We start from the raw sequence: 24,423 nt of genomic DNA, 5'->3' as shown, positions 1-24,423 counted from the left end.
AAGCAGACCACTCCTCCAAGCAGGGAGCCTGATGTGGAGCCTGATCCCAGGACCCTGAGATCATGACCTGAGCCGAAGGCAGACACTTAACCGACTGAGCCACCCAGGCGCCCCCATCCCTTTAGTTTCAATCTGCATGTGTCTTTAGGTCTGAAATGAGTCTTTGCAGGCAGCATATAGATAGGTCATGCTTTTTTATCCATTCTGTCAGTTTGTGTCTTTTGATTGGAGTGTTTAGTCCATTTACTTTCAAAGTAATTATTATAAGTATGTACTTATTGCCATAATTTTGCTTGTTTTGTGGTTGTTTTTGTAGTTCTTCTCTTTTTTCTTCTCTTGTTCTCTCCTCTCATGGTTTGCTGCCTTCTTTTAGTGATACACTTGGATTCCTTTCTCTTTATTTTTTGCATATTTATTATCAGTATTTGATTTGTGGTTACTGTTAGGTTTATTTATAACATCTTCTGCCTGTAGCAGTCTATATTAAGTTTATGGTCACTTAAGTTTGAACCCTCCCCTCCCATGTTTTATGTATATGGTATCATACTTTACATCCTTTTATTTTGTGAATCCTTTGACTAATTTATATAGATATATTTAATTCTGCTACTTTTGTGTGTCCTATTTTTCTTCTACTTAGGGCCACTCAAAGAGTACCCTTTAACACTTCTTGTAGTGATTGTTTAGTGGTGATGAATTGCTTTAACTTTTTGTTTGGGAAACTCTGTCCTCCTATTCTGAATGATAGCCTAGCTGGATAGAGTATTCTTGGTTGCAGGTTTTTTTCTTTCAGCATTTTAGATCTATCATCCCAGTCCCTTCTGGCCTGGAGTTTCTGTTGAAAAATTTGCTGAAAGCCTTTATGTAATTGTCTTCAGTTGCTGCTTTTAAAATTCCCTGTTTTAAAAAAATACTTTATTTGCTTGTCAGAAAAAGAGAAAACACAAGCAGGGAGAGCAGCAGGGAGAGGGAGAAGCAGGTTATCTGCTGAGCAGGGAGCCCGATGCGGGACTTGATCCCAGGACCCTGGGATCATGACCTGAGCTGAAGGCAGACGCTTAACCGACTGAGCCACCCAGGCATCCCCCCCCCTCTTTTTTAAAGATTTATTTATTTAGAAAGAGAGAGAGAGAGCATGAGCGTGAGTGGTGGGGAGGGGCAGAGGGAGATGGAGAGAGGGTCTCAATCAGACTTCATGTTGAGCACAGAGCCTGATACAGGGTCCGATCCCACAACCCCGAGATCATGATCTGAGCTGAAACCAAGAGTCACAGGCTCAACTGACTGCACCACCCAGGTGCCCCTAAAATTCTCTTTATCTTTACTTTTTGCCATTTTAATTACTAGGTATGTTGGTGTGATCTCCTCGGGTTTCTTTTGTTAGGGGCTTTTGGTGCCTCCTGGATCTGGATTTCTGTTTCCTTCCCCAGATTTGGGAAATTTTTAGCTACTGTTTCTTCAAATTATCTGTCCCCTTTTTCAAACTAGCCTTTATATCAAGTATTTTTCCAGATTATGTGAACTTGGAAAGCATTTGGGTTAGTTTCTATCTTTTTGAGTTTTAGAATGACCAATTCTTATAAGTGCTTGCCCTCAAACCAACTAAATAGAGTTGTTTTACAAGTTAATTCCTTCCAGAGGTAGAAGCACATATAGAACACATACATAGATATACATGAATGTGCGAATAGATGCAGACCTTATTAGCTTCTGTTTAGAATTACTACCATGAAATAAGTGTTACCAAAGCGTCTGTCACACCCATTGACTCAGGAAAGGAATGGGTCAGCCCTTAGCCAATACATTGTCCATCCCATAAACTGATGAGCTGTGGCATGCTGCCTCAGCCAGCTGTCCCAGGGAACCCCATGGAGGCTGGACAAATCAGTAGGATAGCACCTGGCTGGGTTTGCTAACACTGTTGCCAAACAAACCTGAATAAAGTTGTCACAAGAGAAGCCAGTGACTCAAGAGACAAGGGTTTGGAAAAGCGTGAGAAACTTATTTCGGGTTCCGGCAGCTGGGGAGGTGGCAGGCTCAAGCCTTAACAACCAACGTCTCCATTGGCAAGATGGACACCAAGAGTTTCATAGGAAGAGGTTCAGGGGGGTACCTGGCAAAAGAGCAGGCAGAGAGTGTATGATCATGGGTGGGGGTCTGTATGTGTTCAGCTCAAGATCCTGGGCAGGGAAGGGGGGCATGTGGGATGTGGTCTTCTAGGCATTTGGTTGCTATCAGGGCTTTTCTGTTCTTGTGGTTGGAATATTCCAGTCATTAAAAATGTTTTTGTCAGTGCCACCTGAAAGTGTAATAAGAAATAAATACACTGGGTTTTGGTTGGACCATGAATTGTTGAGTAGTCTTGTCAGACGTTTCTGGTTTTAGGTGTTTGGCTCTATGGTTGAGCAGGAGGGCTCGCTGGCATTAAGTATAAACTTCTAGTTACAGAATTTGGATCTGAGGTTCTCTGGTAGATGGTTAAGATTATTGGTATAGACGGCTAAAGTTTTCTTTTAATATTTGTGGAGAAGCTACTTAAGATTTGTATTTGTCCTTGGCAAGTCAAGTTTTCAAATGGCCTTTCCTTCTTGTCTTTACTTGATAAGAATTACCTTCCTGCAATTTGCATTTTTTAAAAAGATTTTATTTATTTATTTGACAGAGATAGAGACAGCTAGCGAGAGAGGGAGCACAAGCAGGGGGAGTGGGAGAGGAAGAAGCAGGCTCATAGCAGAGGAGCCTGATGTGGGGCTTGATCCCATAACGCCAGGATCATGCCCTGAGCCAAAGGCAGATGCTTAACCCTGTGCCACCCAGGCGCCCCTGCAATTTGCATTTTAAAGAAATTGGCTAGATAAAGAGTTCTCAGTGAAGACCTGGTAGAACATTGAACATTTTCATTTTAAATGCATAGGGAAAAAATGTAACCATTTTCTAGAAGGACATTCATTTTCTTAAGGTCAGAATTTTTACAATACATATAAGCCTTTCAAGATAAATAAGGGAAGTTTTGGGATTGATAAAAAGGATTGGTGGTCTTTGAATTGGTTTTGGAACCACACCTCTGGTCCTGTAAAGACTAGTTTTGTAAAGAAAGCACGGCTGTTTCTAATTTCTCACCGAATTTCATTGCTGCTTAAATGATACCACAGGACTAATAAATCCATCCATTCATGAAAATGCCTTTTTTCCTTTGGATACATTGAGCGTAGGGGAGAAAGCCTAAAGAAATTTCTTTGAGGCCCTGGATATCAGCTTTCCAGTTTGTCCAAATTTCTGATTATAGTTATTAAATCTTTTAAAAATATCTTGTCAGGTTTTGCCTGGGACAAACAGAAAAGATTTCTGGAAGTCTTAAACAACCTCACACACTCAAGAGAAATCCTCAAATAGGGTGTAAAAAATACTATTTTTATAAGAGGTAGAGTCACTCCCCAAGAGAGCCAGAGAAACAGCCATCTGCAGGTCCCAGGCAGGCAGAACGCCCAAGCTGTGTTATTGGGATATAAAGTGAGGTGGGCAAGAAAGAAAGACTTATTCCTAAGAGTGAAATTGTTAATAACCAATGGTTCTGGCTTTGAAAAGGATGGGATAATGTGAATTTTTATTTTCCCCTCTTGATGAGGCCCAGGGGGTAATCTATTAAAATAAAACAAAACAAAACAAAAAACTTTTGGGGATCTTACTTTGTTTTAAGAAATTGCTTTTATTGTGAAACTCCATCTTTGATCAAGAAGTGTAAGATCTCTGAGGAGGATCATCTGTAACCTCAGGTGGTTTTATGTTAAAAGGTAACTGTCTCTTTAGAGTATAAAGGTAGTTCAGACAGAAATTGGTAGATTGTGAGTACTCAGGTAGAAAAGGCTAGAGGGGAGCAGTAGGAATTATGTCAGTCTTACAGTCTTGTCTTAGATACCGCTTGTGTTTTAAATTTTTTATTAGCCTTTTGTAATGAATCTTTCAGTGAGACTTAATTTGGAATCTTGAAGCCTTTTGGAAGCTTCTTCATATCAATTAAAATAGGCCTCCCATTCTGTTTAATTTGGGAACCCTTTACTTTCAACTGTACTTTTTAATTGAGCAATCTTGTCTAACTGGAACATTCCCCATAATGGCCACTATAAATCCTAGGTTATTTTTAATAAAAATTTTTTCATCTTGCTAGATATCTGCAACTTCTAGGACTATAGTTCTTAGACCTAAAATAAGCAGGTGTGCTTGACTCTTTAGAATGTAAGGATCCCATCAGCTAAGTCTTTGGGTTTCTCACAGCCAAACTAATATCTAAAAGTTGTATGCTGCAGGGTTGGGGATTGTGCATGTTTTTCTGTATACCTTGCTCCACAGAAGTTTTCTTGAGGTTGTCAGGTGACCACGGGAGTCTTCTTGAAGTGCTGGTCGTTAAATGCTTGAGCTGTATCCACCAGTTTTTGTGGCTTTTTGCCTCTATGATCCCCACTAGCACTAACCTTTATTTATACAGAACAAGAACAAACATGTGCCTTAATGTATTAGCAGTATCATGTCTTGGCCACAAGAAGGCCCTGTGCACACCACTGATAATTCTCCTAGAACCTTGCTGAGGTTTTCTACCCAGGGAATTGTGGTCCAAAGGATTGGGGGCATGGTTCTGGGCAGACCCTTCTGCCAGCTCAGTTGGGCTCTGGGCAAAATTGCCATCTCGCCTGGGCTATAGGCAGAACTGCCATCTCAGTGAGGGTTGGGCTCTGGGCAAATATGCCAGCTCAGTTGGGCTTTGTGCATAACCGTCTGCCATATCAAGCTGACCTGCCTGTAAAGGAAAGCCCGTTGAAGGGAATTAAGGAGGGTACGTATTGCATGGAGCACTGGGTGTTATATGCAGACAATGAATCATGGAACACTACATCAGAAGCTAATGATGACTAACAAAGCATAATTAAAAAAAAAAAAAAGAGGAAAGCCAATCAGATCAGGAGCTCGAGTGCCAAAAAAAAAAAAAAAAAGGCAACTCTCACACTGACAGTTGCTTACCCACAGCCCTCTGAAATGACGATAAAGACAATGAACTCAAAGGGTTTGCACTGTTTCTCATTTTCCCTGAATGCTGTCAGAAGTTTGCTTCAGATCCTACCACTGCCACCAAATCTGTTCAGTAACCAAATTCAAGCAAGCAAATTTGAAGATTTAACTTGCTTTGTTAAACAATTCATGAATCGTACAAAATTGCAGCACCCCATCTAACAAGTGGAACGCTCCAAAGAGTTATATAAAATGGAAGATTTTTATAGGATGGTGGGGGCAAGAAAGTTATTAGTAAGAGAAAAGGGTTGTTCCAGGCAAGGTCACTGTTTAGGGGGAAAGCAGCTGTTGTATCATGTGATTACTCTTTCTTTGTGGGGTAGAGAGGACCCAGGTGGCGGACTAACTGGTATGGATTGAAAAATTTCTGACTAACCAGTTAAGTCTACCTTTCTGGGGATTGTTGAAACCACAGTTAGATTTTGTATTAAGTATTCGTTTGGAAACTTGGTCTAAGTGACACCATTTTGGACCTGTGATTTTTTTTTTTAAACACAGTTTGAAAGCACAAAAGGAAAATTACCTTTTGAAGATGCATGTTGATTTAAGCCTATTTAAATCAAAGCATAATCAGTATAACCAAGAGTAACTATGTGAGGTGATGGATAGTAACTAAACTTATTGTAGAAATTATTTCACAATATATATAATGTATCAAATCATGTTGTACACCTTAAGCTTATACAACGTTGTATTTCAATTTTATAGCTCAGTAAAACTGGAAAAAAGTAAGAATAAGTAACTGAATAGGAATAACTGTTTTAATTGCAGAAAGATGAAAATTAACAAGGTTGGGGGGGACTTACATGGTTGTGGGAAAATAAAAAGCCGTGGAAGGAAAATGTTTTCCTAACTCAACAGTGTTGTTTAGGATTGGCTTTCTTTACCTTCACGTGTGTAAAGTCAAATAGAAGCTGCTTGCGAATATATTTTTTCCATGTTATTATGTATATTTGCAGCTTAGTGAGACTATCTGATTATTACATGATTTGTGATTTTTTAAACATAGACATGTTTATTAAGAACAAGAGTTCTTACAGGCAGTGGTTCACAATTTAGCTTTTCATCAGAATCACTTTGGCTCTTTAAAAAACCCAGATTCCCAGACCCCATCCTAAAGGTGTTGAATAGAGATATGAGCATTATTGTTCTTTGTATTTGATGATAGTATACCATTTTAAATAATTAGAGTTTATTTGCATAAGTGTGAAGAATCTTTGTAACGTGGCTTAGTCAGCCACATTTGTTGAGCACCTACCATATATTTACATGTTTCAGAGTGCTCTAATTAATTCTAACATGAACCAGACAATTTATTTTACAAATACACACGGATTGATTTTTAGTTACCTAAAAATAAGTGAATATTGGAAACAAAAAGTATTTTTTATAAAAAAATCTCATTTTGAAACTTAATTGGTGGATATAATGTTTAGGTCCACATGAGATTATAGTAGTAGAGAAAATTATGCTTCCATAGTAAACTAAGTGCAGAGGAGATATTTTATCACTGTTGTAGCACTTATCCACAATAACAAAGTTGAGTAGTTGTGATTGAGACCATATGGCTTGCAAAGCTTAAAATATTTCCTATCTAGCTTTTTATAGAAAAAGTTTATTGACTCCTGACAAGGATTTACATTGTTTGTAAATAAGAACTATTTTACTACTTCCCTTCCAATCTGTGTGCCTTTTCTTTCTTTTTCTTGCTTAATTGCACTAGCTAGGACTTCTGTATGATATTGCGTGGGAGTGGTGGGAGTCTGTGTCTTTGTTGTATTCTCGATCTTAGGAGGAAAGCATTCAGTCTTTTACCATTAAGTGTGATGTTAGTTGTAGGTTTATCATAGGTACTGTTTATCAGGTTAAGAAAACTCCCTTGTATTCCTAGTTTACTGAAAGTCTTTAACATGAATGAATGAATGCTAAATTTTCTCAGATGCCTTTCTGTATCCATTGATCATGTGGTCTTTCTTCTTTAGTCTGTGAATATGCTGAATTATATTGATTTCTTTCAAAGTTGAACTGTTGTTGCATTTCCCAGATAAACCTCACTATTTTGATATATATCTATATCTATAAGCTATGTTGCTGGATTTTATTTGCTAATATTTGATTGAGGATTTTTGTCTATTTTTTATGAGGGATTTTGGTCTGTGATTTTTTTTTTTCTCGTAATACCTTCTTTAGTTTTGGTATTAGAGAAATGGCCTTGTATAATGAATTGGGAATCCCTTTTTTATATTTTCATGAAGTTTTTTTTAAAGATTTATTTATTTGAGAGGGGAAGGGGCAGAGGAAAAGGAGAGAGAGAATCTCAAGCAGACTGCTGCTGAGTGTGGAGCCCGATACAGGGCTGGATCTCACGACCTTGAGGTCATGACCTGAGCCAAAATCAGGAGTTGGACACTTAATCCACTGTGCCACCCAGGAGCCCCTATTTTTTTTTAATAGCAGTGGTGTTATTATTTCTTTAAATATTTAGTAGAATTTGTCATTAAAACTATATGAGCCTGAAGTTTTCATTTCAGAAAGGTTTTAACTTAAGAGATTCAGTTTCTTTAATACAGGTCATGTATTTCTTCTTGGGTAAGTGTGGGTATTCTTTAGCTTTCAGAGTGTTGGTCCATTTTATCTAAGCTGTCCACTTAATATGCATCGGGCTGTTGGCATTATTCCTTTTCATATCATGGGGTCTGTACAAATGATGTACACTTTTTTCCTCTTTATTAGTAATTTGTACCTTCTTTCTTTTTTGCTTGGTCAGTTTAGCTAGAGGTTTGTTATTTTGTTGATCTTTGCTAAGAACTACCTTTTGGGGGCGCCTGGGTGGCTCAGTTGAGCATCTGCCTTCGGCTCAGGTCATGATCCCAGGGTCCTGGGATCGAGCCCCACCTCAGGCTCTCTACTCAGTGGGGAGTCTGCTTCTCCCTCTTCCTCTGCCCTTGCCCCACACTTGTGCTCTCTCTCGCTCTCACTCTCGCTCTCTCTCAAATAAAATCTTAAAAAAAAGAAAAACAACTACCTCTTGGTTTTTACTGATTTGTACTGTTTATTTCCTTTCTGCTTGCTTTGGGTTATTCTGCATTTCTTTTCCTTTTTTTTTTAAGGTAGAAAGTTAGATTACTGATTTTGGGGTGTTTCTTTTGTAATATAAGCACTTATAGCTCTAAATCTATACTGTTTAGATGTCCACTAATTTTGATTTATTTTCATTTTTGCTGAGTTCATAATATTTTGTAATTTGAACCTTTCTCTTTCACTTTGATCCATGGATTATTTAGAAGTGTTTTGCTCTATTTTTAAGTATTTGGAGATTTTCAGATATATTTCTCTTGTTGATTCTAGTTTAATTGTATTATGCTTACTAAACATATTTTTTACGATTAATTTTTATTTTTATTTTTATTTTTTTCAAAGATTTTATTTATTTATTTGACAGAGATAGAGACAGCCAGCAAGAGAGGGAACACAAGCAGGGGGAGTGGGAGAGGAAGAAGCAGGGTCCTAGCGGAGGAGCCTGATGTGGGGCTCGATCCCACAACACCGGGATCACGCCCTGAGCCGAAGGCAGACGCTTAACCGCTGTGCCACCCAGGTGCCCCTACGATTAATTTTTAAAACTTCCTCAGAGATTGTGTTATAACCCAGGGAATGGTTTGTCTTGGAGAAAGTTCCATGTGCATTTGAAAAGGATACGTAATCTGCCTTTGCATTGTGCAGTGGTCTATAAATACTAGATCCTGTTGTCAATGTTCAGTTCTTCTATAACCTTGAGGTATTTTTGTATACTTTTTTTGTGATTATTGTGAGAGGAATGTGAAGTCTCCAATTATAAATGTGGGTTTGTCCATCTCCTTTCATTTCCATCAAGTCTTTATATTGTTTAGTTGTTAGGTGAATTTACGTATAAGATTCTTTTGTGTTCTCGTTGAATTGATTCTTTTAACATTGTTCAATGACGTTCTTTATTCCTAGTCATTTTTTTTCTTGCGTGGTAGTCTACTTTGTCTTATATTGATATAGTCTCTTCAGTTTTCTTTTGGTTAGTGTTTTCATGGTATAACTTCTTCCCCCATTTTACTTTAACTTACCTATATTATTAAATTTAAAGTTTTTCTTTTTTAGACAGAATGCAATTGTGTCTTGTTTTTAATATAATGTGACAAATTTTGTCTTTTAATTGGTATGTTTAATATAATTGATATGTTTGAATTTAGGTCTATCATTTTTATTATTTGTTTTCTGTTTTTGTTTCTTTGTTTCTCCTTTACTGCCAACTTTTGAATTATTTGAACATTTAATTAGTATTTCATTTTTACCATACTGGCTTGTATGATAATTTTAGTGGTTGCTGTAGGGATTGAGGTCTCTGTTTTGAGTAGAGTAGAAATGCAATAAAAATTTGGTTGGTTTAAACCTAATAACTTTTCATGGCTGTCTTCTCTTTTTTAATGCAGTGGACAATTTTAAACTTTTATTATTTCCTGAAATTCAGTTTGGGGTTCAGAATTAATCCTTGAAAACAGTGAATAATTAGTAGTTGTGTTTTTATAATTTAAATGGATTATAGTACAGGTAGATATTAGAGATAATTTTATCACCATATATGTCTATATTATTCTTGTTTCATATTTTTTAGAGCTTAGTATGCTATAAACATTGAAATGATAATAACAACAATAAGTGTTATTATTATTAAAAATTTGTTTCAGGTACTTTGATAAATGTCCAGAGTATTTAATATACTTTGAATGAATCAACCATGAATTAGTTGATATAGATACTGTGACTCAGCAAAATTAAGTAATTTGTTCAAGACTGCACATCTTATTTGTAATAAAATTTGAATTCAGATCCAGGTCAATTTGATTCCAAAGTTCATATGTTGTAGTATTAGCCTAGCCATTCATTTTACTGATATTTATTGAATACGTACTATGTGTCAAGTACTATATTATTTCTCATAGAAAAATGAACAAGGCCTTGCTGTTATGATGCTTCTGTCTTGTGGCAAGACTGCCATTAAATAAATATAATAATAAATGTGTAATTACATTGTGGTAATGCTATGAAGGGGAAGGACAGGGAATGAAAAGTATCAAAAACATGAGGACCTTAGTTTAGATAGTTTGTAGGAGTGACATTAGAGGTAAAGATCTAAGATTGATGGGAGTTAGAAAGGCTGTATTGGCAGAGAGGAAAGGATGTCCCAGGGTCTTGAATTGGAAAAGAATTTAAAGGTGCTTGGAGCTGAAACAAGGCCAGAGTGGTTGGAATGTAGTAACAAACTGTGGATGTGAACTGAGGCTGAAAAGAGAGGCAGAGGCCAGGTTATCTAGGGCTATGTAGGCTATGCTAGTTTAATTGGCAATTGCCTTAATTTTTCCTCCTCAGAAATGGGCAGTAGATTGTAAACCATTTATAAAGTAAGAACTATCTACTTCCATGAATTACTTGACGGATGTAGCTGATATCTCTTTATCTCAGTGCAAGGTGTAGTCAGTCCTAGAAATCTAGCATTACTTATATATCTGCCCTAGAATCTGTGGTGTTTCAGGTTTTTTTGATAAAAAGAAAATTCCTCCCACAATGGTTAGTAGGTTTCATTGGTTAAAATAATACTAGAAGAATAATACTTCTAGAATATCGTGTGGAGATCACCATACTTTAAAAATTTTCTTAAGACATGCAGGAGATCAAACATGACATGCTACTCCTAATTTCAGCTCTTTTTAATGAACCTTGAAATACTGTCTTTTAGCGTGTCCTTCACACTTCTAATATTGAATCACATGTTTATGTCTTTCTCAGTCTGAGGGAAAAGGGCACACCAATGCTGGAGATGCAATATATGAGGTAGTAAGTCTACAGCGACAGTCTGAGAAGGAAGAACCAGTCACTCCCACTAGTGGAGGGGGTCCAGTGTCACCACAGGAGGATGAAGCAGAAGAGGGTAAGAAGTGACACCTACTCAGTTCTCTCTCTTTATATAGCTGCTTTACTTATAACCCTCAACGGAGTGTGTGTGTGTGTGTGTGTGTGTGTGTATGTGTGTGTGTGTGTGTGTGTGTAAGAGTGAGGGGTGCGGGAGGAGAATGAGGATTATTCCTAGTCTCTGCTACTCTTAGGCTAGATTCTGCTGGATGCAGAAGAAATTTTGGTCCATTGGTTCCTTGGTTGCATAGTCCCCAGTGCCACTTATGCATCTGTTTAAATTTGCTGTTTTGCTTTCTGTTTTATTTCAAATATTTTTGAAGTGTTTAATGAGAAGTTTCAACTTCTCTCAAGTGTTTTTAGAATTTTGGTGATAGGTCATGTCCCACTACTCATTTGACATTATTTGCTGTTGCTTTATCATTTTACCACTCACTTTTTTGAAATAGCATGGTATGTGCTCTGTTTACGGCATGGATGCTGCTGAGAGATGCTAACCAACCTCCTAAGAGTCACGCTTCGTTCGGCTCTGTGCGAAGCACTCTTTTTTTAGAAACTAGAACTAAATGGCAGACCTTTATTGTAAGTCCTTAAATTATCTGCTTATAGGGTAGGGTTTATTAAAAACAAATTTCTAAATTTATATCATCTTTGAAAAAAGCATCTTAGAATTCTCAGTCTTTCTGTGAAACTATTCCTTTATTTGGTTGCCATACAGATACTGATTATTTTTGGCTAATGTTTATTGAGTGCTTATTACATGCTAAACATTATTCTGTGTGTAATTAAAAAAAATCTTCGTGAAGGTGTAATTTACATACAATAGAATGTACCCTATTTTATTTATTTATTTATTTATTTATTTATTTATTTATTTAGATTTTATTTTTAAGTAATCTCTATACTCAACGTGGGGCTCAAACTAGCAGCCTCAAGATTGAGTCCCATGCCCTACTGACTGAACCATCCAGGTGCCCCGAATATACCCATTTTAATTGTATAGTTCACTGAATGTTGGCAAATGGATACATCTGTATAACCACCACGAGCATCATAATATAAAATGTTTCCATTACCCGCCCCCCCAAATTTCCCTCATGCCCCTTCACAGGAGTCATCCTTTCTTCTCACCTACAGTTCCTGGCAACCACTGATCTGTTTTTGTCACCATGTTTTGCCTTTTCTACAATTCATGTAAAAGGAATCCTGTAGTACATAACCTTTTGTATATAGCATCTTTTACACAGCGCACATCTTTTGGGATTTATCTATTTGTGTCAATAGTTGGTTTCTTCTTGTTACCGAGTAGTAATTTATTGTAAAGATATGCCACAATTTGTTTATCTCCTCACCAGTTAATTGACCTTTGAGCTGTTTGTAGCTATTGGCTATTAGCTGCTATGGATATTTGAGTGCAAGTCTTTGGCGAATATCTGCTTTCATTTTTCTTGGGTAGATCACCTAGGAGTGGACTGGCTAGGTCTTATGGTAAGGGTAGTTTAACGTTATAAAAAAACCACTGAGCTAGTTTTCAAAGTAATTGTATCATTTTCCATCTTAATCAGCAACATATGAGTTAGTCGCTCCATATCCTTAATCACATTTGGCATTGTAAATTTTAAAAATTTTAGCTATTCTAGTGGGTGTGTAGTGGTATCTTGTGATATTAATTTGAATTTCCCTAATGATTCATCATGTTGTTCAGCTTTTCATATGATATTTGTCATTTGTATATCTTCTTGGCCAACAGTCCGTTCAGATCTGTTGCCCATTTTTAAATTGGGTTGTTTTCTGATTGATTTTTCAGATTTCGTCTCTCTCTCTGTATATATAGTTATATAAAAGTCCTTTATTAGATATGTTTTGCAAATATTTTGCCTCTTCATTTTTTGAACAATGTCTTTTGGAGAGCAAAAGTTTAAGTTTTATGCAGTCTAATTTGTCAGTTTTTTTCCTTAATGATTTGTCTGTGGTCCATTTAAATTTTTGTTTGTTTGGAGGTAGCGTTTAGAGGGTTTTTTTTTTTTTTTTTAAAGATTTTATTTATTTATTCGAGAGAGATAGAGACAGCCAGCGAGAGAGGGAACACAAGCAGGGGGAGTGGGAGAGGAAGAAGCAGGCCCACAGCGGAAGAGCCTGATGTGGGGCTCGATCCCATAACGCCGGGATCACGCCCTGAGCCGAAGGCAGACGCCCAACTGCTGTGCCACCCAGGTGCCCCTAGAGGGTTTTTTTGTTTTGTTTTGTTTTTTTGGCTTAAAAAGCCGTTATTACCTCTTATGGCTTCTGAAGGTCAGGAATTAGGAATGGTTTGTGTGGGCAGTTCTGGTGAAGAGTTTCTTATGAACAGTCAGGTGTTGTCCGGGGGTGTAATAATCTGAAGACTTCACTGGGTGGGGCTGATAGGGGCCCATTCACAAAATTACTAAAATGATGCTGGTGGTTGTCCAGCAACTTTGCTTCCTCTCACCTGGGCCTCCCCACAGGGGCTGCTCGGGTGTCCTTACGGGATAATGGCTAACTTCCTCCAGACAGCAATCCAGGAGACTAAGGTAGAAACTGCAGTGCCTTTTATGTCGGAGCTTTGGGGTCACGCAACATCACTTCCATAGTATTCTCTTGATCACAGCGTTCAGCCCTTCCTTCCATTGTGTGACTCCACTATATTCTATACAAGACTCCCAGGAACACAGTAGTGGTCATCCCTCCCCAGCCAACACAAAGAGGAAAAGACCAGAGATCACACGCAGGAAAATTTGGGCCAGACCTAGAAGCACATTTTTTTCTGGTAAACAGGAACCACAGTCCTGGTCTGAGAATGTAATTGAGCTACGTGCACAGGAAGAAAAAACAGGAGTGACAGGTATCTACCAGAAAGTAATTTGAACACAAGATTTCAGGTAATGTCTTACAAAAATGCCATTCTCTTTAGAAATGAAAAATACATGGAACTAGAATTAGGAGAGAACAAAAATAATAAAATGACAGGTGCTACTCAATAGGAATACATTACATAATTTACTAAGTAAAAATTCCTTTCTTCTATCCACTAACTTAAAAGAAGGTTAACTCACATGGATTAAGTATCTGTTTTGTGGTATATATTATATTAGATATTTAATAGATCTAATAGATTTAACATTTTACTCACATTAGCCCCGAGGAATAAGTATTAGCATCTTTATATAACATATGAAGAAAAGACAAAAAATTTTAGGCAACTCATTTGAGGTCAAAGGGCTAATAATAATATACAGAATCCTGGGATGCCTGGGTGGCTCAGTCAGTTAAGCGTCTGCCTTTGGCTCAGGTCATGATGCCAGGGTCCTGGGATCGAGTCTTGCATGGAGCTCCTTGCTCAGCCGGGAGACTGCTTCTCCCTCCTCCTCTTGCTCCCCCTGCTTGTGCTCTCTCTCTCTCTGACAAATAAATAAAATCTTAAAAAAAATAAAAAATACACACACACACACACACACACACACACACAGAATCCAAACCTATGTTAGTCTCACTCTAAAGCCAGTGAATTTTCATGACCTACAAAATCAAGGTATTCTCCTTTAAAAACTGAATTGATGTAACTCCACTCAGTTTCTTAAAAGGTAGTATTTTTAATATTACAGACAAGATATTTTAGATCTTACATACTTCAGATCATATTCTAGATCTAATGTCATACATCTTGGGTGGAAGACTGTAGTGTAACATAATATGAAAACAACATGAGACTCTGTCTTCTAAACAGCACTGTTTTATGTGAAAGCACTTTTGGAGAGTGATTTCAGCATACAGATCAAGTAGTGCATGAAAAAAGACTTTTAGATATGGAATATTTCAATTATGTCAGCCAGAAGCAAACATCCTTCTTTAAAGGGCAGGTTGTAGGAAAACCTATCGGAAGCCAAAATATTCTCTTCAACAGAAGTCTTTCAGACGCACAAGCACACCTTTAATTTATTTTCCATGCATTTTGTCTCACATATTACTTGATGTTATTCAAGGCTTAGAAAGGTATCTTTTGGTTTAGTGGTAATTACTTCAAGGGTGAGGAGATTTGAAAGTTGTGCAGATGCACTTGAAGGGAAGAGCTGCTTACTTATGGAAAAGAACATTACTAGAAAATGGATACATTGACAAGTAAATGGCAAACCAAATGATCCCAGGTTTAGCTTGTTATTAATGAGCAAAATATTCAGAAACATTCCCTGCCAGGATCTTAAGATCATGTAGGTGAGCATTGGAAAGACCATCATTTTTTTTTAATCTTACTGAATTAGGCCCAACCTTCATTTTTACTTTTATTGAAGTATAATTAACATACAATGTTATATTAGTGTCAGGTGTACAATGTAATGATTCAACAATTCTGTACATTTCCATTGTGCACCATGATAAGTGTCATCACTGTCACCAAACTTTATTATATTACCATCTTATTAACTATATTCCCTATGCCGTGCTTTTCATCTTCATGACTGACTTATTTTGTAACTGGCAGTTTGTACCTCTTAATCCCCTTTCTGTCTTTTACCCGTCTTCCCACCCTCCTCCCATCTGGCAACCACCAGTTTGTTCTCTCTCTCTCTCTCTTTTTAAAAGATTTTATTTATTTATTTGAGAGAGAGGGAAGGAGTGGGGCAGGGGCAGAGGGAGAGGGCGAAGCCGACTCCCCACTGAAGGCATAGCCTGACAGGGGTGGGGAGGGGGCCTCAATCCCAGGACCCTGAGATCATGAGCCGAGCTAAAGTCAAAAGCTTAACTGACTGAGCCACCCAGGAGCCCCTGTTCTATTTAAGAGTCTTTTTTTTCCCTTTGTCTCTTTTTTGTTTGTTCATTTGTTTTGTTTTTTAGATTCCACATATAAAAGAAATCATATAGTATTTATCTTTCTCTGTTTGACTTATTTCACTTAACATTTATAGCCTCTAGGTCCATCATGTTGCTGAAAGTCCTCAGGGAAATGCAAATCAAAACCACAGTGAGGTACCACCTTACACCCGTCAGAATGGCTAGAATCAAAAACACAAGAAATAACAAGTGTTGGCAAGAATGTGAAGAAAAGGGAACCCTTGTGCCCTGTTGGTGGGAATGCAAACTGGTGTAGTCACTGTGGGAAACAGTGGAGTTTCCTCAAAAAATTAAAAATAGAATTACCATACGATGCAGTAATTCCATTATTGGGTATTTGTCTAAAGAAAAGCAATGATTTGAATAGATAAATGCACCCCTATGTTTATTGCAGCATTGTTTAAAAAACCTAAGTTATGGAAGCAGCCCAGGTGTCCATCAATAGATGAATGGATGGCGAAGATAGTATGTATATACATTGGACTATTAGCTGTAAAAAAGAATAAGATCAGACTTCATTTTTGATGTCATTTTGACAGAGTTCTTTTGACACAGTTGTGTCCAAGTGGCTACTTCAAAGTGTAAGGAACAGAGGCAGAAGAGATACATTTGAGAATATTCTGGAGATAAAATCAAGAGGTTTATAAATTAATTGTGTCCTGAGCAGCAGAAGCGAAGGGAAGAAAAAGAATCAAAAGATCACATCTAGGTTCCTAGCATAGGTGGTGGCTGGATGATTTTGGTCGAACAAATGAGACAGGAGAAGGAAGAGTGGATTTCAGGGTGAGGGTAAGATTTATTCTCTTTCAGACATTGATGAGTTTGAACTTACTGAATATTAAAGTGGGACTATTTTTCACTTATTAGAAATAGTCTTTAATTGTGCGAGAAGTTTAATAGCTGGAGATAAAGGTTTGAGAGACATTAGCATGATGTAATAAGCATGGCTAAAATTTCCTTGGGGGAACATGTGGGAGATGCAGGTTAGAAGTAGAATTTAAGTGATCACTGACATTTGAGGGGTAGATGCAGGAAGAGAAAGCCCAGCTAAAGGATTTGCAGAAAAATGATCAGAACGTTGTGAGGAGAACTAAGACAGTGTAGTAACAGACTAAGGAGTGGAGATTTGCAAGGTGGGGGTGATGTGCAGTTTTGCCACAGGGAACAGGGAGGTTCAGCATGAAAGGACCAAAAACTGTTAATTGGATTTGGTAAATTTTAGAAGTCCTGAACCTCTGTGATGGTGATTTTACTGAAGTTGGGAAAGAAAGCCTCATTATAGTGAATCGAGGAGGGGAGAACAGTGTTCTTAACCTTTCAAGAAAGTCGATGAGAAGAGGAAAGAGATTGGATTAAAAACATTGGGTTATATTAGGCCAAGAAAGGGGTAAGAAATTTGAGCTCATCTGTAGTTGGAAAGGGAGAGCTAAAATAGAGAGGAGTTAGCCACTGAATATGTAACAGTACATTTTCCTGACGTGCTTCTGTGTCCTTGCAAATGCTGTTTACTCTGCTTAGAGGCTTTTTCCATTTAAGTCCACCTGAGTAAGCTCTTCAACAAAGACATGTTCACAGTCAAAAGAAAATAGTAATTTTAGCGTACTGGCAGTTTCTATACTTAGAGATGTTTCAAAATATTTTCTATGACATTTTTTTAGTAGGTTGCTTAGGCAAATTACATTTAAAAAGTATTCAATGCAGAATGGCTGAGTGATGAGCTTGGCGAATCCACTTATCAAAAAGTGATGATAAAACTGGATAAAATTGTCAAAAACCAGCCAGCTCAGGACTTGGGAAAGTGATAAATTATACAAAAAATTGAGAAGCGTCTATTCAAGAAAAACTACTGAACTCAGATAAGAACAGTCTATATTTTAGTCCCTGAGGCTGCTTCCATTCTGCTCATTCCTACCACTGGCCTTTTGACTTGGTAGTTTTCCAAGGGTGGGGCAAGCTGTGAAAACTAGGAGCTTTGCAAAAACAGATCCATAAATACAGTGAACGGATTGGTGGTTGCCAGAGGGGAGGTAGTGGGGGAGATGGGCAGAATGGGTGAAAGAAGGTGGGAGATACAGGCTTCTAGTTGTGGAATAAATAAGTCACGGGGATGAAAGTTACAGCATAGGGAATTTATTCGGTGGTATAGAAACAGCCTTGTATGGTGACGGACAATAGCCGCACTTGGGGTTAGCTCTGCATAGCATATAAAGTTGTTAAATCACTGTCTTGTACACCTGAAACTAATGTCATATTGTGTGTCAACTGTAGTTCAATAAAAGAAAAAAAGAAAACCAGTAGCTTTGCTTTAGCTGCTGGAAGGGGTTTATTTGATTTGGAGCAAACATAGAAACCCCGTATTTCTGGAATGCTGCTAGAACAGTAGTGGTTTTTTTTTGTGGCAAAAAGATGGGAAGGCCAATGTTGTAAATAGCGTGAGGTCATAATTTTGGTTGGGCAAAGCCACAGACTGGCCAGAATTTGAACAAGATTTAAGGAATAGGTGGGCCTTCATAAGATTATACATACCACTGGTAGTGTGAAGACTGTGCATGTGTGCAAGGCTGTGTACACACGAGAGACCAGAGAGAGCCCTAACTAGTCACATATCCATGCTGGACCTGAGGCCTTGCATTTGTATGACTGAGTCGTGTTTCCAGAGTTCTTTTTTTTTTGTTTTTTAAAGATTTTATTTATTGATTCGACAGAGAGACAGCCAGCGAGAGAGGGAACACAAGCAGGGGGAGTGGGAGAGGGAGAAGCAGGCTCCCAGAGGAGCAGGGAGCCAGCCCAAAGCGGGGCTCGATCCCAGGACCCTGGGGTCACGCCCTGAGCGGAAGGCAGACGCTTAACGACCGAGCCACCCAGGCGCCCCGTGTTTCCAGAGTTCTGTCTCTGAAATGATTTTGCTTTTCTTTTCTATTTAATGGAGAGCAGCTGTGCTCCAAGTGGAGTAAACAGCTGAAGACTGGTTCTCGCAGGATCAAGCCTTTTGTCTTCTGTCAGCAAGTGGCAACTCCAGGCTCCAAATCTCAGAATCTAGAATCTGTCCTCTCTCTGACTTGATCATTTCTTGTACCGGATTATTGCCACCGCTCCTGACTGGTTTCCTGCCTTCCACCCTCGGCCCTACCACCCTAGTCCGTGTTCCACACACTGGCCATACACATCCTTTTGAAATTTGTCAGATTACTTTACTTCTCCCCTTAAAATCCTCTATTGGCTTCTCATTTCACTCAGCCAAACATTCTTTTTACTAAGGTTTACAAGCCTGAATGTAATCTTGCTCTCCGATTTTTACCTTTCTGACCTCATTCCCTGCCACTCCCTCCCTCACAAATGCCGCACTTGTCCTTTTGCTGTTCTTCAGACGCACAGGCGTATGCTTGCCTTGGGCTGGAGTGCTCGCTGTGGCCTCTGGCTGGGACCCTAGTTCTTAGGCTGCCGCAGGGTCCCTCCCTCCTCTCATTCTAATTTTTCTTGAGCTGCCACCATCTCATTGAGATCTTGCCTGCTCAGTAAGTAGAAGGATAATAGTAAATGAATGAACAAATAATTTAAAAAGTGAATATATTTGTTATAATAGATATACTAAATGAATGTTTCTCCTTTTATGATGCCTCAAAATGATTTAATACTGAGAAAGATTAGAAAAACAGATGCAACATTTTGGGATTGTATTTGAAAATATGAAAAACATACATAAAGTTTTCAGTTTCTCATCCTTATGTGTATGGTCTGAAGAAGAACAAGTCATCAGATTTCTGTTTTTCTAAAAATTTTTTTCACTTCTGTTCTTCATTTTTCACTGAGATGTCACCTCGTCTTTTGAAATTCTATTAGCCATCACCTTTATTTAAAAAGCTACAAAAATCACAGAGTAGGAAGTAATACTTTTTTTTAATAGATCAGGCATTTCATACATTTTCAATATACTTTATTATTAGTTCCGTAATTGACATTTCTGTCAACGCAAACATCAAAAGTTAGAGCTGGGGGTGGCATCGAAATGTTTTCCTGCTGGGGGCAATTGGAGAATTCTTTTATTTAATTATTTTCAACAATTTGCCTGTCAAAGCAAAAGTGGAAGTTCAAGTCACTCTAAATTGTCTTACCTTAACCTGTAATTTAACTAAAAAGGGATACAGATATAAAAGGACTAAAATTGCTCTTAATTTCCCGCGGAAGATCTAAGTAAAATGAATTAAGATATCTTTGCATATTTTTCAAATGCTGTTCAAAAAATGAAATGTGTTAAAGGGTATTAATTTGGATGCAAAAGCATCTTAGCAGAAAGTTAAGTCCATCAGTGAGACAGTATAGGGATTATTTGAAAATTACCTTATCACCTTTAGACGCTCCTACATATTCTGAATTGCTCCTGCCTTTGAAACTTGAGGTGCCGTTGTTTTGCTTCATCTGTATTTCAAACTGGCTTTCTGTTTGTTGACCTGATACTTATATTTACTTAGTTGTAACATGGATAGTAAGTTACATGAAGGCAAAAGATGGCAGTTACAATACGATTTCCTTACGACACATGACCAAGTAATTGTAGAAGGCCAGAGTCACAGTCATATTAGGTAAGCTTCACTCCTGGTCGTACTTTTTATGTTCAGTATAATCTGCAGTTTTTGTATTGGGATTGGTTAAAATGCTATCTAAAAAAAAAAAAAAATTTCCCCATGATTTAAGGGACTGTTAGCTGTCTATCACTACTCCTAGCTCATTATAACTAAAGAGCAAAATAGTCTCAAAATCAGAGGCTTATTATCTCCTAATTTCTTAATTCATAGTCTGATTAGAGAAAAGGCAGTCACAAAGAAATTTTACTATAGAAACCAGTTTGCAGATGAACGTTTTTTATATTCAAATGAAAAGAAGATAGGGGATATAGAAAAGAAATTAGTTTTTTCAGAAAACGTGATGATCATACAGCACTTACGTGTGGCAAGCACGAGCTAAAGAAGTGCTACTCAAACGTTATGTGTACAAACATTGCCTGGAAATTTTGTTAAAGTAAGGTCTTGTTTCTTAGGTCTGGAATGGGGCCTGATCTGCATTTCTTAAATCTCCTACTGGATACCACAGCACACTTTCAGTAGCAAGGATTTAAATTGCCTGCTTATATTAATTCATTTAATCCTCATATCATCCTTAAAAGGTTCACACTATTACTGTATCCATCTTGTAGATGAGCAAAATATGTTCCACTCAAACAGACTTGGCACATTAGATACTGTTTCTTTAGCAGTCAGATACTTTATTTGTAAAATTTGTGTGTGCACGTGTGTGTGGGGAGGGGAGAGGAAAGGAGGAAGGGAGGGAGAAAAGGACTTTATAATACTGTTTTATTCTTGCGTTTTAAATGATCTGTTTCAACAAAATGATTAAAAATATATTTGATAAGGGAAGGTATTTAAGAGAAAGTGGAGGGAAAGAGTGTATTAGTTTTCTGTTGCTCCATAACAAGTTACCAAAACATTTAACATCTTAAAAGAACACAAGTTTATTATCTCACATTTTCCATGGATCAAGAGTCTGGGCATGGCTTAGCTGCGTTCTCTGCTCAGGGCCTCCTAAGGCTGCAGTCCAGAGTTTCACTTAGAACTTAAGTCTCATCTGAGGCTTGGGATTCTCTTCAAAGCTCAAGTGATTGTTGACTGAATTAATTTTCTTGCAGCTGTAGAACTCCTGGTGGCTTGCTTCTTCAAGGCTGACAGGAGCATCTACTCTAAGGGAAGGCCGAGGCCCTCTTTTCAGCATTTACCTGATTAGGTTAGGCCCACCTTGATAGTCTCACTTTGATTAATTTAAAGTCAAACTGGTTGGGAACCTTATATCTGCAGATTCCCTTCCCCTTTGCCTTATGACACAACCTAGTCACAGCTGTCACATTTATACATTCTGCCTACACTCAAGGGTAGGGATTTTGCAGGGTGTGTACCCAGGAGGCAGGAATCTTGGGGGTGTCTTCAAACTGCCTATCACAGAGAGCTATGTACCAAAAATAAAGCAAACCTGTCATTTTTTAAGCGTCTGTTAAGTAATAGCCACTTTTGCATACATGCTATCTCACTTGTCACTGTGACGATGCAAGAGAGGTACTATTGCTTCCGTAATTTTGTAAGTTTATATCTCATTTGTCCAATTGGACTAGGCCCTAGGATATAAATATATGCAGGATAGCTAAACAAAAAAATGATCTCAACAAAAAGAGTACATGATGAATTGCCAAATGAGTAATAAGAGCATTGATTGGTATAGGTTTCCAGTGTTTTTTTCTCAAGCCATTTTCATTACTTGTGAAACCCTTATCATCTCTGCCTGTTGAAGCCAGGGTTCATCTATCAGTTTAAATGCCATTCTCTTTGTCACTTATCCCCAGTCAGAAGTGATCTGTTATTCCTTGAATATAGAAGTCCACTATGATTTTGCTTATCTTTAATAACATTTATGATATTCTGTGTTAAATTACAGTTACATGTGTCTTCTCTTCCTTACTTGACTATAAATTCCTTCTGACAAGCTCAGGTCTTTATTCATACTTATATCTGTCTTCTGCTGGGCCTATCAGAGATTTCAACATAGTGGGTCACCAGTAAATGGTAGCTTTACTTCACTTTCAAGTGATTAAGTCAGGGAAAATTTGAGTGAGTTAGTGGGATTTGGAAGAGTAGAAAGTAGGAAGCATAGCATTTTGACATCTGTGAAAACAGGAAGTATAGATGCACGCAGAATCTGCAGTGTGCCTATGAGACAGTGAGTGTGAGGTTGGAGAGACAGGTGGGGAACAGGCCTTGGGGGGCCTCATTGAAAACACTGAACAGTGTGGACTTTAACTGTATAAAGTTGTGGAGAGTCATTGAGGGGTTTTGAGCTGGGCGTGGCACGAGCAAAGATTTGAGTTAGAAAGATTAAGTGGGCAGTAAGCTATGTAGAATGCAGTTAGGAACAGTGAAGAACCTGTGATTAAATCTCTAATTTGAGGAGATAAAGCCTGAACAAGGGTGCCGATCCTGGAAATAGAAAATGACTGATTTCAGGGAAATAATTGACAGGAAAAGGTGATGAGTCATACCTGTTTTTAATTGCCATATTCAGAGGCTTAGTGCTGGGTTAGCTTGCCCTGGAAGAAAGCATATTTATATATTAATTTCATTCATTTCAGAAGTATTTGTGTACATACATATTTTTAGCCCTGTGGTTCCTTGGAAGGACTTCCTTTAAGGCTAAACTTTATGTTTAATGTGGGAATAAGCATTTTAAATCATTGCAGGAATTAAGTAATACTATGAAACATCACAGTGTGTATTGCATTTGGCCCAAATGTAATCAAGTGCCAAATGTATGGTTTAGATTCTAAGTGTTGTGAGATTAATTAAGATTGTCATTTGGGCTCTTGATGTTTTCCCCTACAGATAACCAGTGGTGTTTCAAAAAAACAACTGCAATCTAACCATTGGATGCTTGAGTATGATTTGGTCCCATATCAACTGAACTTAAGCATGTAGTATTGATTTTCTCCCCTGTGATTTGTATTTCATTTAAAAACCTAAAATATAAAATTGTGGTGTAATTCATGATTACAGTCTAATCTTAATCTTGAGTCTAATCTTATTCCACCCCAATCATACAGTAATTTTTATGTTTTAAGATACAGTGCCTCTAAAGAATGAAAATCTAGCATTCAACAGAAAGTAAACTACATTCTCACATTTCTAGGTTGCATGTCTTCTACCAGAAAAAAAAAAAAAAAAAAAAAAAGACAATACATCGTAATCATTTCCCGCAGCAGTGTTTTTTGTGTCTGGAAAGTTTATTGTCTTGTCCTTAACTGGAATCTAGTATTTTTTTTAAGTGACAAGATTCTTGAATTTGGCAGATTGAAATCTGATTCTAACATACTTAATGGGTATGGAACTGATTTCTATTATATTTAAATTGTACAATATATAGTCTAGTCTTTTATATTTATAGTAAGTATATCCTCACTTTTCATAAAATTGATTGTTTTTTTGAAAAATGTTCTGGGCATTTGAAAAAAAAAATCATCTTAGTGTTTTGAAGCAAATAGAAATGAATGGTTGCTCTGCAAGGGTCCTGGGCTTGGCATACTGTGGCCAAACTACCCACAGTCTGGTTTTGTTGTAATGGCTTCTGAGCTAAGATCGGTTTTTATATTTTTAAAGTGTTGTAATAACAACACCTCTCCCCAAACCACCACCCCCCCAAATAAAGAAAGAAGAGGAAAGAGAAGAACATGTGATAGAGCTGAAAATACTTACTGTTTGGACCTTAGAAAAAAGTTGGCCAACTGTGAGAGTCACAGCATATTTGTGAATATGTATGTTTTATGTAATTCCTAAGATTCTGTAAAATATACTGTTATTACTATGCTTTCTTTTGTATACATAACTGGGGCTACATTTTAGTTAAAGTGTTTTGTTAGTTGCATTTGTTACATAATAAATGCCCTTCCTATTAGTGCTCCAAAGTAAACTGTTCTTATAAAATTTTTCCCATGAGTTGCATGTTATAATAAAGTTTTAGTGTATTTCTAATGAGAAGTATGTAAAA

At 37.6% G+C, this 24,423-nt stretch overlaps 1 protein-coding gene across 2 annotated transcripts in view; it reads left to right on the top strand.

Annotated features, from left to right (window-relative positions):
- RABGAP1L (RAB GTPase activating protein 1 like) overlaps positions 1 to 24,423 on the top strand; it is a 716,315-nt gene that overhangs the window by 156,578 nt on the left and 535,314 nt on the right. For both annotated transcript variants that reach the window (XM_045811376.2, XM_045811377.2), the window contains one exon: positions 10,876 to 11,017. In XM_045811376.2, coding sequence (XP_045667332.1) covers positions 10,876 to 11,017 — 142 coding nt within the window. The remainder of the gene's footprint in view (positions 1 to 10,875; positions 11,018 to 24,423) is intronic.

Source organism: Ursus americanus, chromosome 2 (assembly GCF_024610735.1).
Source record: "Ursus americanus isolate L20-20 chromosome 2, mUrsAme1.1.p, whole genome shotgun sequence".
Lineage (NCBI taxonomy): Eukaryota > Metazoa > Chordata > Mammalia > Carnivora > Ursidae > Ursus > Ursus americanus.
Note: the sequence above shows the minus strand (reverse complement) of the source record. Positions and strands in the feature narration are given on the sequence as shown.